This window comes from Lissotriton vulgaris, chromosome 2_1 (assembly GCF_964263255.1).
Source record: "Lissotriton vulgaris chromosome 2_1, aLisVul1.2, whole genome shotgun sequence".
NCBI lineage: Eukaryota > Metazoa > Chordata > Amphibia > Caudata > Salamandridae > Lissotriton > Lissotriton vulgaris.
Genome location: NC_141687.1, coordinates 1,795,033,803 through 1,795,052,328, shown reverse-complemented (window position 1 = coordinate 1,795,052,328; position 18,526 = coordinate 1,795,033,803). Strand labels below are relative to the sequence as shown.

Sequence of the window (18,526 nt, the reverse complement as noted above, 5' to 3'; positions counted from 1 at the left end):
AATATCTCAAATCATCTGCACCCTCCTGTGAAAAAACTTGCAGGCGGCCCAGGGACAATACATCCTCAATGGTCCAAGGTGGTGTCTTTGCTCTGGGGTGCAGAGGGATGTATAGTACTCTCGGAATCTAGAGTTGATGGTGGTGGTTGTATAGAGGTTCACCTGCATAGGAGTCTAGTAGCAATACCAAGGAACCCCTGGTATTCGAATTAATAAGCCATGCCAAAATGGAACCAGTCATATTCTCTGTATTCAAAGCAACAAAGTCTATCAACTTGGGCTGCCAGTAATTTCTTTCCATCAAGCAATGAATACTTAAAAGCAGGATTGCCCAGTCTCTGTTGATCAGGGTCCGAAGTGCCTTTTCCTTAGTCTCTAACTCACCTACCAGTGTTCTAAGCACCTCAACCACTTTCGCAATTCAGTGACCTCTGATCACGGTCTTAAAAGCATCACACCCAATCACAAATTACACAAAGAGAAATATATTTAGCTTGAAGCAATATGAAAATGAATACAAGAATAAAAAGTAACGTGGAGATGCACATGCAGGAAGCTTGATTAAGAATACTTGTTGACAAATTAAGAGGGTTATGCTGCAATTTTCTATTTTTTAATAACAATTTCGTTCCTTTCTAAATATCAGAATTAATTTCACACATTACCTGGAATTATATGTTGGATATTAGTTTGAAATACAGTGGTCACTGAACAGTGTAAAATGTATTTGAGTGTATAGAATTGAGGACATTGCTCTCAGAAACACGGCAGACATTAGGAATACGCATTTTAGGCATCTAAATTATACAATATTTACTTTTCAGAACGTTTTTCTCATTCGTAATATTGTATTTTTTTCACAGTCTTTTGGGTTTGATTTTATTGGAGTCAGGGTATCTTTGGGGTGCTTCCAATTGTTTTGACTGAGACTGTTAAGCGGCTACAGATAGTACTACAAATCTCCTGAGATGATAACATTTGGCAGTCTGGACACTGATTGATGTTGAATTTCCAGGGCTAATTTTTGTGATGGCATGAATTCAAATGTTATTAATTAAGGGTTAAATGTGTAATGGATATCACAGATATGGAATGCCTTTTAATGTAAATGTGATTCTTTCAAATGGCAGTTTGTTTTATTTATTCAGACAATATAATAGGTTTGAGTAACATTAGTATTTTCATGATCAATGACAAATTTAAAGAAATTCAGTTTACGTTTGTGCAAAGGTACTACCTTACCCCAGCTGTATCACTTAAGTTGAGCAATGATTGTGAAAAAGTAAACACTTAAGAAATGGAGAGCGCATTCAACATATTCCATTAATCTGGAAAACCACTGCACAGGTGTTTTGCATTTGCTAACTTACTTCGAGGGATAGACCGATTCTCTCTCTAAAAAGATGCAAATTCTGCTTTAACTCCTCAAACTGAAAAAACAGGTGAATGCTACTTTTGGCTCGGGCTGCAATATGAGAGAACTAGAGGGGATGTGTTGCCCAACCTCCCGGATCAACTCCACAGTAGGAACTCACAGATGATATCACTCAGGAAAACAGAGAGAAGATTTGTTGCAAGGATCTTCATGCAAACACAGGACATAATGTAAGAAATTAACTCAGGTGTGTAGAAGTTTACTTGCAATAAATTACTATGGTGTGATCCACTTCTACTGTAAATTGTTCTGCTGTTAGATTAACAGCATCCACTCTTTTCTTAATAAAAATAATATTCAGTAGTTTTGAGTCAAACAAATTCCAATCACTACTGATCATCAAGCATTTACACACTTGTAAACAAAAAGCAGAAAAAAAGATCAACTTGACTGGCAGGTATCAAACAAATGCATTAACAAGATAAGACTACTAACCAGTGTTTGTTGCAAGAATTACGTTTGCGCGTGTCAGAATGTTGATCATGGCAGATTCCTCCCTTTCCCTGAGTTCTTTCCTCAGTGTCTTGATCTCAGTTCGTAGATGACTCCTCTCACCTTTGTTCCGTGTCTTTTTAGCCTGGAGCTGCAACGGGAAGCAGTGGTTTCACAGTTCATATATGATGGATTTTGGAAAGATCTGACATGAACTGGAATACAGTAGGCCGGTACATGTAAATAAACAACTCTTCTTACATACCAAATGTTTCCATGCTGATTGATTTATGCAGTTCATGTTACATGCGCTGTTACATCACGTACATTACAAGAACAAATGCAACCAATCTTTATCCTTCAGACAAGGGCAATGTTTCAATGATGGTCTGTAGCAGAATTAAACATCTGCAGATTCCCTATTCCGCTTAGCATATTTCAGTCATTAACCTGGGGCAAAGCCCTAGTTAATAACACTGACGTCAACGCAGCAAGCAACATTTAAAAACAAAAGGCTACTGTGAAGTATTTATGAAAAAGATACTATGCTCTCCATACACATTTTATTGGGGAAAAATCAAATCCATCAGTGCCATCAACAGTGGGGAAAACAAAAGGTGCACAGGCTCCTGTAACTCTCTTGACCTGAAAAAAGTTTACAGCATGCCAATTGTGTCATGCAATCACGTTTGCCCGCCCCTTCATCACGCCAATAGGATCATGCCTTTAAATAAATGAGATATATATATATATATATATATATATATATATTACCTACTGGCGGTCGCCAGTAGGTAGTTATAGTTAGGATTTTTTTCAATGCAAAATCTCAAAATTCTATTTGGAATAACTTAGGCTCCGGTTGACGAATCTGCCTGAAAACTTCCTCAAATTTGCCTCGCGGAGCTCCGGTCCTTCCTTGAAAGTTTCGGGGTGATTCGTCAAGCGGGGGCCGATATAAAAGGGGGGTCCCAAAACGTGTTTCCCCATGTTAATTTCCATAGGGCGGTCGAACTCACTAAGCCCGAACGGCTAAATGGATTTGCACCAAACTTGGCAAAATTTTAGGGACTGGTAGCCCGATGTGCCTTTTCTATGTCTCAAGATATGTGCTCCAGTGGATTTTGAGTAATTTAGGTTCAAAAATATATATATATTTTTTTTTTTCCAAGACCTTTATTGTAGCAAAGTCATAACATTACACAGCCAGCAGCCTACAACCCTGGGGCCAGCTGCAAAGGTGGGATCCACAATTATAGCGTATTGTACATAGATACATAGGTACAAACGGTCGGAACGGCAATGTAAAGCATACAGTTGGGTCCTGTAACGGTATTTGTGGTTTTTGTAGGAACTCTAGGTCACAACCAACAGACCTAGGTACAACATTGAACTGGAGACCATTACCCCTGCTGTAAAAGAATATAATATTAGTGCAATGCAAGAAACAACGGCACGTGCCAGTAACCAGCGCTCACATGAATGATGGCAATCGTGAAAGACATATCACCCAAGCGGTAGCTCAGAGACCCCTTAATCCTCCTCCTCAGACTGAACTGCAGCCAGGAAGTCAGTGAGATAATTCCAAAAGTCCTTAGGTCTGGACTTCGCCGGGAGGTCCTCCTCATAGGTCCTGAGCCTATCTCTGCAGCTAGCCATGTCCCCTAGCCACCTGGCTATGGTCGGTTTCTTGGAGCTATTCCAGCATTGAGCTATTTGTCTCTTGGCCAGCAGCAGGGCAACAGCACAGAACTTACGTTTAACAGCCTTAAATTGGGTCGTTATTCCCAGAAGACCCATTCGTATAGAACATAGCATTTCGGAGCTCAGCATGGTAGACAAAGCATTGAAAACCTCCCCCCAGTAGTTCTGGATCGCTGCGCACGACCAGGCCAGGTGCAGGAAGTCAGCCCCCTCCCTCCCGCATCGTTTACACTGGTCGACATCCAACAATCCATACTTGTGCATGCGAGCCGGGGTATAGTAAGCTTGGTGTAAGAATTTGAAATGTATAATACGGAGATTGCCATTTGGGGTAAGGATCTGGGTTAGTGCGCATGCCTGCTGCCATTCCTGTTCCGTGAGCGGATCGTCAAGTACCATGTCCCAGCGCCCTTTGGCTTTGGCCGTAGAGTAAGGCAAGTCTGCTTGTGCTGAGGAGTACAGCCGTGACACCATATGGGAGGTGTTTGGGGATGTAATCATCAGGTGTAGGGGAGACAGAGAATCTGGTGCCTGTGGGAAAGTGGGGTAGTGTTCCCTCAATGCCCGTTTCAGCCTGTAGTATGTAAATGTGAATAATGGGGACTTATTCTGTACATACGTCAAATCGTCTATTTCTATATATTCCCCCTCACAGAATAAATCGCCTAGCATGGATATGCCCACCCGTTGCAGCAAAGACATGCCCACCGATTCCCCAGTGACCGATAGAGCCTGATGATGTGCCAAAGGTAGGGATGGGGAATACAATGGTGTTTTATGTGTTAAGTGACTCAATTTGTTCCAAGCTTTAATGGTAGTATCCACCGGGTTGATATCCTGGGAGTGAAGGGGCGGGCGCTTATGTGTGAGCATGGATGTGAGGGGTACTGGCGCTGCATCATCTTTTTCAATAGCTGTGTGCTTGAGGTAGGGAACCTCGTGAAACCAGTATGTAGCAAATTGGGCTTGCGTGCAAAGGTAATATAATACAAAATCCGGGACCCCAAAGCCTCCCTTGATATATGGGAGCGACAATGTCTGTAGATCGATACGCGCCTGTTTGCCCGCCCATATGAGCTGTAGTGTAAGTGTTTTTATGCGACGGAATACCTCGCTAGGGGGGGTGATCGGAATGTTATTGAACAAGTATAGAAATTTGGGCAAGACATTCATTTTGACAATCGCAATGCGATCAGCCAGGGACAGAGGGAGCTGAATCCAGCGCCGGATCTTATCTTCCAACGTGGAAATGACAGTGCCATAGTTCGCCCTAATCACTACCTCCGGGTCTCGATGAAACATGACCCCTAAATAGCGAATTGGGTCCGTTTGCCAAACCAATGGATAGACCGTGTGTATAGGTTCAGCCATGTCAGTCAAGGGGATAATGTAGGATTTCGTCCAGTTGATGGCAAGTCCGGAGTGACCCTCAAACTTCACGTATTCCCGTAGAAGCCGGTTTAGGTTCGTGACCGGATCGCGCACATATAAGAGCATGTCATCAACGTATAATGAGATGTGAAGGGGTCTGTCAGTGAAACGCAGAGCAGAGGATTTATATTTCTGCCTGATCCTACACGCAAGGGGTTCGAGGGCGAGGGCAAATAGTAGGGGTGACAGGGGGCAACCCGGTCTTGTGCCACGCCCTATAGGGAAATTGGTGGACACATAGCCATTCACTCGCACCCTAGCGCCCGGGTTAGTGTAGAGTAGGCGCACCCACTGCACAAATCTTTTAGGGAAACCCATTCTGTGAAGTATGTTGATCAGATAGCTCCTTTCCACTGAATCGAACGCCTTTGCGGCGTCCAACATGACAGCTACCGCCCTCGTGGAAGGTTGTAGGTAGTGGGATAATGCAAATAGAGTCCTAGTATTGTGCGCTGTGGAGCGAGTGGGGATAAATCCCGACTGGTCAGGGAGCACTAGGTTAGTCATTAGGGGAGTGAGTCTAACAGCTAGGATTTTGGCTAGTATTTTGGAGTCGGTGTTTATAAGCGATAGGGGCCTGTAGGAATCACATAGTTCGGGGTCTTTGTGGGGTTTTAACAGCGTGATGATCACAGCTTCCCTAAGTGTGGGCGGCAGTTCCCCCTCATCGAACGCTGTGCCGAACATCGCCACCAGGTGTGGGGCCAGAATGTCCACATAATGTTTGTAAAACTCATTGGTGTAGCCGTCTGGCCCAAGTGATTTATTGTTCGGTAGGGATTTAATTATTTCCGTAACCTCCTCGACTGTGATGGGGGCGGCCAGATACTCCCTTTGAGAGTCGGACAACCAGGCAATAGCCACCTCCTCCAGGTAGCTAAAGATTTCATCAGGGGATGCTATAGAACGGGAGGTGTAGAGTGCACTATATGCATCAACGAAGCAGGACAGTATGTCAGCGGCTTGCGTCTTATAGTCCCCCACAGTGGACCGTATGCGTAAGACAGTGTTTCGCTTTCTGCCCTCGCAAATTTTAGACGCCAGGACCCCCCCTGGTCTACCGCCCTCTCCAAAAGCTCTAGCAGTGGTACGCTTGTTTAAGTATTTGATTTCGTCCTCAACGTAAGTGCTATGTTCTGTGTGCAACAAACGCAGTTCGCTCAATAAGGAGATGTCCTGCGAGGTTTCGAAAGCTTTTTCTAGTTCCCTCATTCGCTTTTCTCGACTATTGATCTGGTGTCGTATATCTCGTAGTGTGCCCACCGTAGTGCTGATACAGACCCCACGGATCGTGGCTTTAAAAGCCTCCCAAAGCAGACAAGGGTCGTCTGACGACGGCTCGTTCAGCTGGAAGTAGTCCACAATGGCCGTGTGTATAGTGTGATCATAGTTCTTGTCGGACAATGCTCTAGAGTTAAATCTCCACTGGAAAGGGGGCGGGCAGTAGTTTGGGACAGTTATCGAGAGTAGGACAGGGTTGTGATCGGAAAGTGTTCTGGGTAGTAAACTCACATCTGTGGCCCAGAGCGCAACGTCTATCGATGCGAGCCAGTAATCCAGGCGCGACCAACTGCTGTGTGCTGCCGATATGTGCGTGGCACCCGCAGTGACCGGGAATTTAACCCTCCAGATATCCGTAAGAGTGAGATCGCGCATTAAGTGGTGTAGTTGCTGTTTAGCATGTTTGTGTGGTTCGTTCGAGTTTGGTGACCTATCCAGCTCGTCATCCAATGCTATATTCCAGTCCCCTCCACAGATAATATGTGCACCCTGAAGTCGACCCCACAAGTCCCGAATAAATTCGGGTGCGTCTACATTGGGACCATACACATTCAGCAGCACAACTTTTTGACCACGCAGTACGCCTTGGACAATAATGAATCTACCCTCGGGGTCAGCAGTTGTACCCAAATGTTCGAAGTTCGTGCCTTTCCTTATCAGGGTAATCAGCCCTCTAGAGTAAGACGAGTAATGTGAAGCGTAAGAAGATTCTGCCCAGCGAGCGCCAAAGGTAAGCTTAGAATTGGGAGCGATGTGGGTTTCTTGTATGAAAGCGATATCGACCTCCCACCTTGTCAAGTAAGAGAATATCGGTCTAATCTTTTTAGGTTGTGTGAACCCCCTGACGTTCCAAGTGAGAAGGCGCAGTTGTGTTCTGTGTCTATTAGTGTTCACAGTAGTCATAACTTATCAGTACTACAGCAGACATTGCCATGAACAAACAGCATAACGGTATGGAGCACAATAAACCAGGGACTATCCTGTGCATGTACAAGGAGCGCATAATTGACAAAATAACAACATAGTTGTATTGCAGAGCAATTGGTCTCAAAACAGAAACAAAACACCCCTCCCAACCACCCCCACCCACTCCAGCACCCCAAACCTGCCGAAGCCATCGACCCCAGGAACAATCACCCCATGAACTACAAGGACATAAGGAGTTCCCCATCCCATGTAACTTTGCGGGGAACACCCTTTTGGAGGACCGCCGGGGACACAGCTCAACACCCGAAAGCACGGGCGTGGACGTCTCTAATGCAACTAGATTTGTACAAATAATACTGTATGTACCAGTTCGCATGCGGCCAGAACTTCAGTCCCTTCGGGAGGCAAACAAACAGATCCTCCCCACCACCGCACCGCCCCCCTCCAGTGACCCCGTCATTAAACTCGGTCGGGCCGAGTCAGTAAGCGACTTGTTCTTCAATCAAATGTAGCAGGCAGTATAACAACAATCGCATCTGTGGGCCCATGCATCGCAGCTCTTTTAGAATGGATGGCCGGGAGATGGCGTGATTAACAAATAAAACACAGGCAAGGACCTGGCCGCCACCTATTTGGCCAGAGCAACAGAAGCAGAGCAAGAGCGTGAAGGGCGTAATGTCTACCCTGCTAACATATGAAACCGTGCATAAGTAGGATACCTGGCAGCATGTGACAAGGTGCAAGGGGGAGCAGATGGGACCCTAGGCAAACTGCCCACAAGAACATGTAATAAAGTACAACAGAATATGCAGAGCTCGGAATAAAGTTACTGTCAATGGCGAGCTCTGTGACAATGTCTATCGCACTCAGGTGCAATGGTGAGTCAATAAAGTAAGAGTCAGTGGACAAACAATGGTGAAGGTGAACACACACCCGATACAGATGCAATATAGGTACAATGAGTCAGTGTGAGCGTAACAGGCTCAGACGACAGGGTACATTACCGTCTCGATCCGGGTTCACCTTTCGACCCACTCGGGCTGTTGATCACTTACATTTCTGTACGCTTGTGTTACCTTCTATTGAGCAGGTGCGATCAGTGTTAGGCTGATAGTGACAAGCAGGGAGCAAGCGGTGCGATAGATTAACATCTAAATCAGATTCCGCATTTTGTTCATCCCGGGCAGTCTTTTTCGCCTGTTTCCTTGCGGTTTCTGACAAATTCCATTGCAGCCTTAGGGGTCGACAAAATGACAGGTTTTCCTTCCCACGTTACCCTGAGTCTGGCTGGATACAACATGGCGTATACAATATTCAACTCACGCAGCTTGGCCTTCGCTGAAGCAAATTCCTTCCGCGCCTGCTGAACAGCGACTGTGTGATCAGTGTAAAATTCCAGCTTGGTTCCTTGGTGCGTTATTTGGCCCTTCTCACGCGCAAGGCGGAGGATAGTGTCTCCGTCGCGGTAGTTCAAAATGCGCGCGACTATGGGTCTGGGAGTTGCGCCCGGGGGAGGCCGTGGCGCAAGAGATCTGTGAGCTCTTTCAACAATGAAGACTGAAGACAGAGCCTCTGCGCCGAATAAATCCTTACATAGTTGTTCAATATATAGCTCCATGCGCCCAGTGTTGGTTGTCTCCGGAACCCCTGTGATGCGCACATTATTGCGCCTGGAACGCGCTTCTAATTCTTCCTCCTTTGCACGTATCACTTCGAGCACTCTGTCCATCCCATTACATTTCGTCGTGGTGGCTCTAGATTCATCCTCTACCTCCGAGATCCGCACCTCGGCCGCGTCAAGCCGTTCCCCATGTTTCTCGAGTTTGTCTGCCATGCCATCCATTCTGCAAGTCAGATGTTCGAGCTTGCCATTGTTGTCTTGTAGGTTAGACTGAATGGCGAGGAGAATCTTCTCCATGTTGTTGCTTGCGGACACCTCGGGCGAACCCCCACTCTCTGCCATAGCCTCCGCCCCTTTAGTGGGCTTCTTCGATTCAAAGCTCAACTTCGGTTGCTGCTTCTCAGGTCTCACCATCCTACCCAGCGGCGTGAGCTGGGTCTTGGCGGTCCGTCGTATGGATCTCGTTGACGCAGTGAGCGACCCCGTTTTGGCTATGGATGGTCTTGCCAAGTGGGACCGAGGGGGTGCGAACTCTGCTACTCAGTGATTTGGTGGCTTATCCCACTGCCCCACCACCTTCGCTGAAAACTAAGGCTTGTTCGCCACACACGCGCCACTTCGTGGTGGCGGAAGGGAGGCTTGGAGGGGACACCAGCTCGCGATGATATTCCAGGACCTCGCAAGGTTAGTCCACAAGCAGTGAGAGAGGGACACTGGTTCACCAGGCAGTGCTATGGCGGCAAGCAGGTATAGGTCAAGCACGAACTCCCCCAGCTGGTCACCCTCAGGTATCCCGCTCTTTTCGTGCCGCTATGAAAGCGCCCCCCCACAGGGTGAGGTCCACCTCCCAGCGCTCAGTTTGTGCAATTGTGCGCTATCTCGCGGGGAGCAGACGCCTTAGCAGGGTGTCTCAGGTCAGTGTAGGATCTGCGAGGCGGGCCCGCTATAATGGGAGCTCGTCCCGCGCACACTCGTGTTTGGGAGTCGGGCGCTCCTCCACAGGCGGCGAGCTAGGGACACGCCAGCACCAGAGCCCGCTGTCAGGATAGCCGCAGGAGTGAGAGGGTGTGTGGGGGCGAATACTCTGATCTACCGCCCCGCAGCACCGCCGCAACTCACCGGGTCTCTCAGTCTCCCAATGGGGCTACTCGATTCTCCGCATTCTGGGCGCCGCTATCTTGTCGCCTCTAGGTCTCGGGGGGCTCCGTGAAAGTTCGAGTCCCACTTTCACTCAATACGCTCCGCATAAACGTTGGAGTGCACCTCGCCTCACCAGCACAATTTCGCCATTCCGCCGCATTGCAAGGTGGCAGTGACCCCGACTAGGGTTCCGGAGGCAGACTTTCGGATCAACGGACGGCTGCCATCTTGACCGCCACTCTCGTTCGCGAGTCTATTTTGCAGTTATCACTCTCTATGGACCCGATCATCAAGCGCTGAGCCCCACATCTGCTGCACTGTGTGTTCTGATCCACGTTAGTGTTTTTTGGACGTGTCTGGCCAGGTTAGATGTGTTTTTTCCTGAGGGATATCGGACGTCCGGCGGAGCTGTGGTCTCACACAGCCATTCCGCTGTGCGCCCCCTAGCGCCCCCGAGGTTCAAACAAATATATATATCTATGGCAGCGCCCCGGTACGCGCACCGGGGTGCGCCCCGGGCGCGACCCGCGACTTGCGCACAGAAAGCTGATTGGCTTTCGGGTGTCTGTAAACATTCGAAACAGTCCGGAGCAGCCGCCATCTTGTGTCTCGGTAGGATCGAGACACAAGAGGTGGCCAAAACAAAGGGGGAAATGACCATAAGGGGGCAGGGTAGACCCCCCTGATCCCCTAGGTTTGATGTGGGGGCTATAAAAGGGCGTTTTGCGAGGGGGGAGCGCCCGGTACGCGCACCGGGGAGCGGACTGGGAAGCGTTCCATGGGGAAAAAAGAATGACAGTTTTTTAAAAATGAAGCCTTTTTTTTATAAATTGGAGGTAGTTCTGAAAAGAACTGTTTTTTTCTTCTTTTTGTTGTTTTATATTTTTTTAATGTTTTTTGAACATTTTGTACTTTTTTTGGCTTTTCAAAACAGTTTTATATTTTTTTGTATTTTTTTAGGGGGAGAAACAAAAAAAAGGGAATTGAAACTGGCTCAACTGGAGCAAAAAACAAAAATAGAAAAAAATTACTTCTTTTTGGGGCACTTGATTGTCACCTGCAAGGACGAGGAGCTTTACGCTCTTTTCACCATAGGCGATAAGCTTGCCACATGCAGTACAAGTGATTTTAAAATCAGCAAATCGTTGCTTAATACAAGGCATCATCTCTGATGTTTCTGGTCCCGATGAAGTGGGTTTGTTTCTTTGGGAGGTGGTCCTTGATGACTGGGGGGGGGGGTTACTGGCCAGTTCCCTGAGCTCTGCACGAGAATAGTTGTTAGGGTGCTTACGGATCATATGTCGAATCATGGTATTGTTACCAAAGGAATACTTTTTGTTTGGGTTGCCCCTTGAGAGTTGTTCCTTACAGATTAGGCAAGTTACCTTGGCCGCATTCACTTTTTTCTTTCCCTCTGGGAGTGAAAAAAACTCCCATACAATGTGTGACTTGGGCTTGTATGGGGTATTTTGTTCAGGCAGCCATCTTTTCCCATCCTCCTCTTCCTCCTCTTCCTCCTCCTCCTCCTCCTCTTCTTGACCACCAATGTACTGTTGTGGTGGTCCTCTTGGTGGTGGTGGTGGTGCAGATGCACCAGCTGCTGCTGCTACTGAAGCCATTATATAGATCAAAAAGGTACAGAGAGGTACAATCAGGTCTTCCTCAGTCAAAGGACAAAGTCAGAATAAGGAAAAAAGGTAGGGTCTTTCATCATTTGGAAAAGAAAAGGCCTGAACCAATGAGAAGTGTTATTTTTAGGTCACAAGACCAGGGATTTCATCATTATGAAAGTAAAACTGTTCTGCACCAATTAAAAGTGTTATTTTCAGGTCACATGACCGACACGCTTACGCGCCGGGCCCACGGACGCGCCCCGGGCGTGACGCGTAAGCGCGTCGGAAGTTTACGTTGCACGATCGTATTCGCTCGAGTGCTTCCGGGTGCGCTTACGCCGTGCGGATCACGCAGACGTGGCTACGCGATACGTCACAATCATGTTTTCGTTCGCGACATTGGCGCTAACGGGACGCTTCTCGGAGCGCGCCCTGGGGCGCTTCAAACGACTACGCTCTCCCGGGTGCTCACCGGGGCGCGCCGCGGGAGAGCTCCAGTGTAAAAAAAAAAAAAAAAATGTTTAAAATACAAATAAAATATAGGATTCATTCATTTTCAAAAATATTACATTTCATAGCTATAGCCATTTGCTATTAACCAAATTTTGAACTTCAAAGAAAAATACATAGGTTTGGGGCCTTATATATAGTTAGGAATTAGCATTTAAAAACCTATGAAATTCACTGAAAAAAACCATAGCTTTCACACCAGTTATATTTAGGAATTAGCATATAAAAAAACCTATTAAATTCACTGAAAGAAACCATAGGTTTCACACCAGTTATAGTTCGCTGCAAATTTTACTGACATAAAACCATTGAAATTCCACGTTATAGTTAGTTGGACTCACTATAACTTGCGCGTGTAATGCACTGCTGATGACGTTACATATTACATCACTCATGACATGGTCAGTGACATCACTCATGACAGAACTGATGACACCATCTTTGTGACAGAGTGACAGACCTCCTTTCAGTGTAATGTAACCCTTGAAACACATATTCAAAAATAGAAATTAACATTTTCAAAGAAATGGAGATATCCATACCAGTTACAACAACCAATTCATGAATCCCACCATCTATATACACATCCACTCATTCACCAACAGTTCTATATAGTCACTCATACATATACTCACTCATCATATGTAGTGATACACCAATACATCCTGTTACACACCGACAGTCATCCAAAAGTTACTCACACACATGCAAATAAACTATTGAACATCCATTTATTTGCATTTACAACTATACACACACTACCACCTTACTTCTAAGGAAACTTACACATACTTACTCTCTTAAACAATCACTTATAGAAACACATACTTATTTAAACAGGAACTCTTACAATCTCACATATACTCACTTATAAACATCAATACTCACATATACTAGATTAAAACATATGTCGTTACTGATAAAGACACTAGTGAGACAGTCATTCACTCACTAACACACACATATACACTCTCATCCACCCATATAGTCCTGCACATATGCGGTCTTCAAAACACATACAGTGAGTCAGTCATTGATGCATCTATGTGCAAAGTAATACCCCCACCAAACCATACAGACACTCATACTGATACTAAAAAAACATCTAATAACCCATATACACACACATGTAGCTATTCACCAACCCATGTAGCCATTTATACGCAAAGTGAAACACTGATACATATATTTAAATATTTTAACATTACTCGCTAATATATGTATTCACTAAGATACACTTAATAAGCCAGTTAACCAATTTTTTTTTTTTTTAAAAACATTCATTAAAACGTTTATTTAAACATTTATTCTTCCATCGACCTTTACATATACATATATAAAAAATATTTATTTTTCAGAAAGATACACATTCACTGGATGGTGTCATCAGTGATGTCATGAGTGATGTCACTGACCATGTCATGAGTGATGTAATATGTGACGTCATCAGCAGTGCATTACACGCGCAAGTTATAGTGAGTCCAACTAACTATAACGTGGAATTTCAATGGTTTTATGTCAGTAAAATTGCAGCTAACTATAACTGGTGTGAAACCTATGTTTTTTTCAGTGAATATTATATATATATATATATATATATATATATATATATATATATATATATATATATACACAAATGTTGTGGTGCTTATATAGCGCACAATCACCCCAAGGGGTATCACGGCGCTGTACACAAACCGCTCTGGAACCCCTCCTGGCCTTTCCATGTGAAGTGCCCACTCCTGGGCCCCCCAAGGTGAGGCCAGGCATCCTGGCGCTGCTGGGGCCGTTGTGGAGATTAAGCAAGCTATTGCCCAGAGTTGCAGCGTGGGACCCATGATTAGAATAGGCACCGAGGCGAGAATTGGTCCGGGGAAATTTTAGCCCAAGACCCGCCTGAGGCGGGAATTGAACCCTGGTCCGGGCCAGACCTCTGCATCAGGGTCTGCCGCTCTAACCATTGAGCCACACTTCTCCACACACACACACATATATACAGAAAACACAGATGCACACTTGCAAGCTCACACAACATAAGAGATTTTAAAGCATATTAAGTAAAGTGACAGCGTGAGGGCCTGCACACACAAGTGTCAATAAAAAAAAAGTCTTGGGGGGGCGTGGCTAGCTGCCGACGATGGCGGCAGCAAACTAGAGGGGCTCCCGTAGCGAGGCGGCTTCCCGCATCAATCTGCATGCCTATCCGCACAAAAACGAACCCAGAAGGGGTGCCCCAGGTCCGGTGACCGAACGACACTTGGAGGAAAATTTTGGGAGCATCGATGCCCCGGGAACGGGAAGAAACGGCCACCTCTGTGTGCGACCTGGTGGCGTGAGTGCAGCCGCGGTGGCTGGTTTGGGACCTGCCCGGGCGGAAGTAGAGCCTCGTCGGCGTTGTAAACCGGAAGTGCCCGCAGCGAGCACAGACCCACGACAACGGCGTTGGAAGTCTACAGATCCTTACAGATCGACTAAGGGCTTGACATATCGCTCCAACGTCAAGACTCTACAGTGGATGACGGCGGCGCTAATCGCAACTGAAGTCTGAAAAGTGCGTAGTCGCCGCCATTTTACATCCCGTCCGCCACTGTGGGCACGAACTTTCTCATCGGAGGGACCGGGCGACCTATTTGGATCTAGATCCTGAGTAACTAGTGCAACTGGTGTACAGAGTGCGGACCCGATGGTGGGAAGCCTAACAACTAAGAAGACTGGGCGCCGCTGAAACTCAGGCAGCCCAACAGACCATCCGCTGCGAACAATCCTCCAACAGAGAGCCACAGCTGGCTGAACGTACCAGCGTGACACTATGGCGTGCAAAGGGCCCAGAAATACCTCCACTCAAGCTAAGCTTGATAAATTCGCTTATGATAAACAATCACTCTCCCAGCCGGAGCAGCGCAAATCCATGGGCAAAGGCACGGAAGGAGAAGGTGCGAAGAAGGCTACCCTGGAAGACGTCTTGCACGCCTTGGCCCAGGTACAGGCAACGGTGGGAGCAACCGCAACAGAAGTGACCCTGATACGGGCGGACCTCCAGAAGATGAGCGAAAGAGTGAAGCAGGTGGAGGTGGTAGCTAAATCTTTGGTGGAAGACGTCTCAGATCTGCAGGTCGCAATGGAGAAATTGCAGGCCGACAACAAGCTGCTCAAGGAAAAGCTGGACGATCATGAAGGTCGTTCCCGGCGGAACAACGTTCGTATTTTGGGGGTCCCGGAATCTGAAACCACAGGAGCCATGGACTTATATGTGGAAGACTCGATAAAGAACTAGCTAGCCCCCAAGGGCCTTTCAAACTTCTTCACCGTGGAACGGGCCCATAGGGTACCTGGGTAAACACCGAAGCCAGGGGCCTCACCGCGCCCGATCCTAGCAAGACTCTTTAACTTTAGGGATTGCGACACCATCCTCCAGGCGGCCAGAGTGGCACCAGCCATTCAAATTCAAAACTCACGAATATCCTTTTTCCCGGACTACACAGCGGAGGTAACAAGACGAAGAAGGACCTTTTTGGAAGTGAAAAAGACATTGCGTGAACAGGAATTGCCATACTCTATGCTGTTTCCAGCCCGGTTACGGGTGGTCGCTGATAAGAAAGTTTGGTTTTTTGATTCCCCCGAGGCAGCGAGAGATTGGCTTGAAGGATGGCGCAAAGTGGAACGCAAATCCGACAGACTGCGCCACAGACACCGAAACGATAGCCGGCCTGGCTCACGACTTCAGTTGGAGGAAGCGCGAGTAAATCACCGACGCCGGAACTGTCTGGAGCTGCCGGGGGAAAATAATGTCATCAGACCGTGAATTACTTAGACACTGACTCCCTGAAACACTGTTTGCTCATACAGGTTGTTAATGGACGCCGGCCTGGGTACTCCGAGGGCAGCAAGGGAGCCGCCTGCTCGGGGAGACACTCTCCCCCAACGTGCAAGTACTTTGTTTGGGGGATGGGTTAAGCGCTCTGCTCAGTTGGGGAGGCGGGCAGTTGAAGGTCCGTTAAGCAGGGAGGCAGGGAGGGAATGAGGGGGGGGGGGTTGTTGGTTCTTTGTTGGAAATTCACTACGTCGGTCAGAAACTGGTGCTTGCAATGTATGTGGTGTAACTGGTAAGATATACCTACGGGTACGATTGATCCTTTTTGGACTGTTTGTATGTGTCTGCGTGATTGAAAATGGCGGATGAACAGCTAGTTGACGCGGGGAATGCTGAGTCACGGTCGAGTGGTTCCTCCCTTAGAATACTTTCATGGAATGTGCGGGGGCTAGGGGATAAGGTGAAACGCGGCCTGGTACTAAATGCGCTGAAGAGGCACAAACCCCAATTAGCGCTCTTACAGGAGACACACTTGAAGGGAGGGGCCACTAAGGCCTTGGATAGGAGAGGGTACAAGATGGTGGTGCACTCAGAGTTTTCATCGGGCTCCCGGGGAACAGGTATTTTGATTAAAAAATCCTCACACTTCATTCCACTGAGCACAAAAACTGATAGTCAGGGTTGCTTTGCAGCTTTGCAGGGGCAATGGGAAGGTCGCCCACTAACTGTGGTCTCAGTATATATCCTGTCATCCCTTTATTCAATAATGCTTCCAGTCCTTAGTGACTTTGTTGTCTCTCCCCGAGAGTGATGTAATTTTGGGTGGGGATTTTAATGCAGCGGTGGATTTACAGCTTGATAGATTCCCAGCGACAGCTTCACCTGGGGGGCCCTCCCGGTTTCAGCGATTCCTGACGGCAATGGGGTTAGTAGATATATGGCGTCACGTCCACCCCCAGGACAAACAGTACACGTTCCATTCCACAGTCCATAACAGTCTTTCCCGGATAGATTACTTCCTGGCTTTAGGTGAAGGACTACAACGCGTAGATACTGCAGACATACACCCTCGAGGCATCTCAGACCATTCTCCGATTACTCTAACCATTTCCACCCAGACAAAATCGCGCAACCGCATATACCCCATTCAAGCATCATACCTCAAAATCCCAAAAATCAGGAAAACCCTCCAGAAGGCTACAACGCAATATTTTGATGAAAATGTGGCTACTGTGGCCTCCTCCGAGGTGCTATGGGAGGCCTACAAGACAGTACTAAGGGGGCAAGCTGTAAGCTCTATCGCTGCCCATAAAAAGGAACAGGCGGCTGAACAGTCTAAGCTTGAGCTAACACTACGTGAAGTAACAACTTTACACAAGGCTAACCCTACAGAGGACACGGCACATACCCTTGCACTCCATCAGCGACAATACACAGAACATGCTCGCCTTACGGTGAAGGGGCACATTACTGATACACAGAATCGGATATATGATGTAGGCGATAAGGCGGGAAAGATGTTGGCCTGGCTCGATAAAAGGGGGGGTAGCTCCAGAGGGATTCAACAGGTGAAAGATAGCAATGGCGTGACGCAAACCAACCCGGAACAGATAGTAGAAGCACTAGCGGCACATTTTGAGCAGGTGTATACTCCAGAGAGGGAGGTGACCGCGGACATGGCACGGGATGCACTGAGTGGAATGGAAATCCCAGTATTACAACCAGAGGCAATAGCCGACCTGGATGTGGCCATAACCAGAGACGAAATACAGCTGGCCATACGAGCGCTCAAACCTGGAAAAGCTCTCGGACCAAACGGCATTCCAGTGGAATGGTACCAGTCCCAGTCCGAGGACCTTAGTCCATATTTGCTCGATATGTATGAGGAGTGCCGAGAGAAGGGTGCGCTTCCACTAGATCAGAGAACAGCTACTATAGTAGCAATACCCAAGCCCGGGAAACCACAGGAAGAGTGTTCCTCATATCGCCCCATCTCCTTATTAAACGCAGAAGGTAAAATCCTGGCTAAACTCCTGGCTAACTGGTTGATGGCTCACCTGCCTGATCTTATCCATTCAGATCAATCAGGATTTATAAAAAAGGCACTAAGTCTTCGCAGGGTTCATGGGGTGCTGGCAAGGGCAGACTTGATTCACGACAGCGCAGTTATACTGGCCCTGGATGCAAAAATGGCTTTTGACCTGGTGGAATGGAACTACCTTTTTGAGGTGTTGTCCTGTATGGGCTTCGGCCCGAACTTTATATCGTGGATTAGGCTGCTATACACGGAACCGATGGCACACGTGGTGGCGAATGGCCACATTTCTCGTACATTTTCGCTGGGGAGAGGCACCCGACAGGGCTGCCCCCTATCTCCTTTGCTTTTCGCGCTAGCCCCAGAGCCACTAGCTAACCTAATAAAGCAAACACCCTTACTTAAAGGGATACACTGGAAGGAGGGTTGGGAAGACCGGCTGTCCCTCTATGCAGACGACACGCTGGTGTACTTAACAGACCCCGAACAAGGCGTGCCGGCTCTTTTGAATCTGTGTGATGGGCACGGCAAAATTTCAGGTTACACAATTAATTGGAACAAATCGGAGCTATATGTACTGAAAGGC

At 47.2% G+C, this 18,526-nt stretch overlaps 1 protein-coding gene across 2 annotated transcripts in view; it reads right to left on the bottom strand.

Annotated features, from left to right (window-relative positions):
- Window positions 1-18,526, bottom strand: part of IGHMBP2 (immunoglobulin mu DNA binding protein 2) — a 335,240-nt gene that overhangs the window by 209,312 nt on the left and 107,402 nt on the right. For both annotated transcript variants that reach the window (XM_086957844.1, XM_086957845.1), the window contains exon 7: window positions 1,871-2,018. In XM_086957844.1, the coding sequence (XP_086813970.1) occupies window positions 1,871-2,018 (148 nt within the window). The remainder of the gene's footprint in view (window positions 1-1,870; window positions 2,019-18,526) is intronic.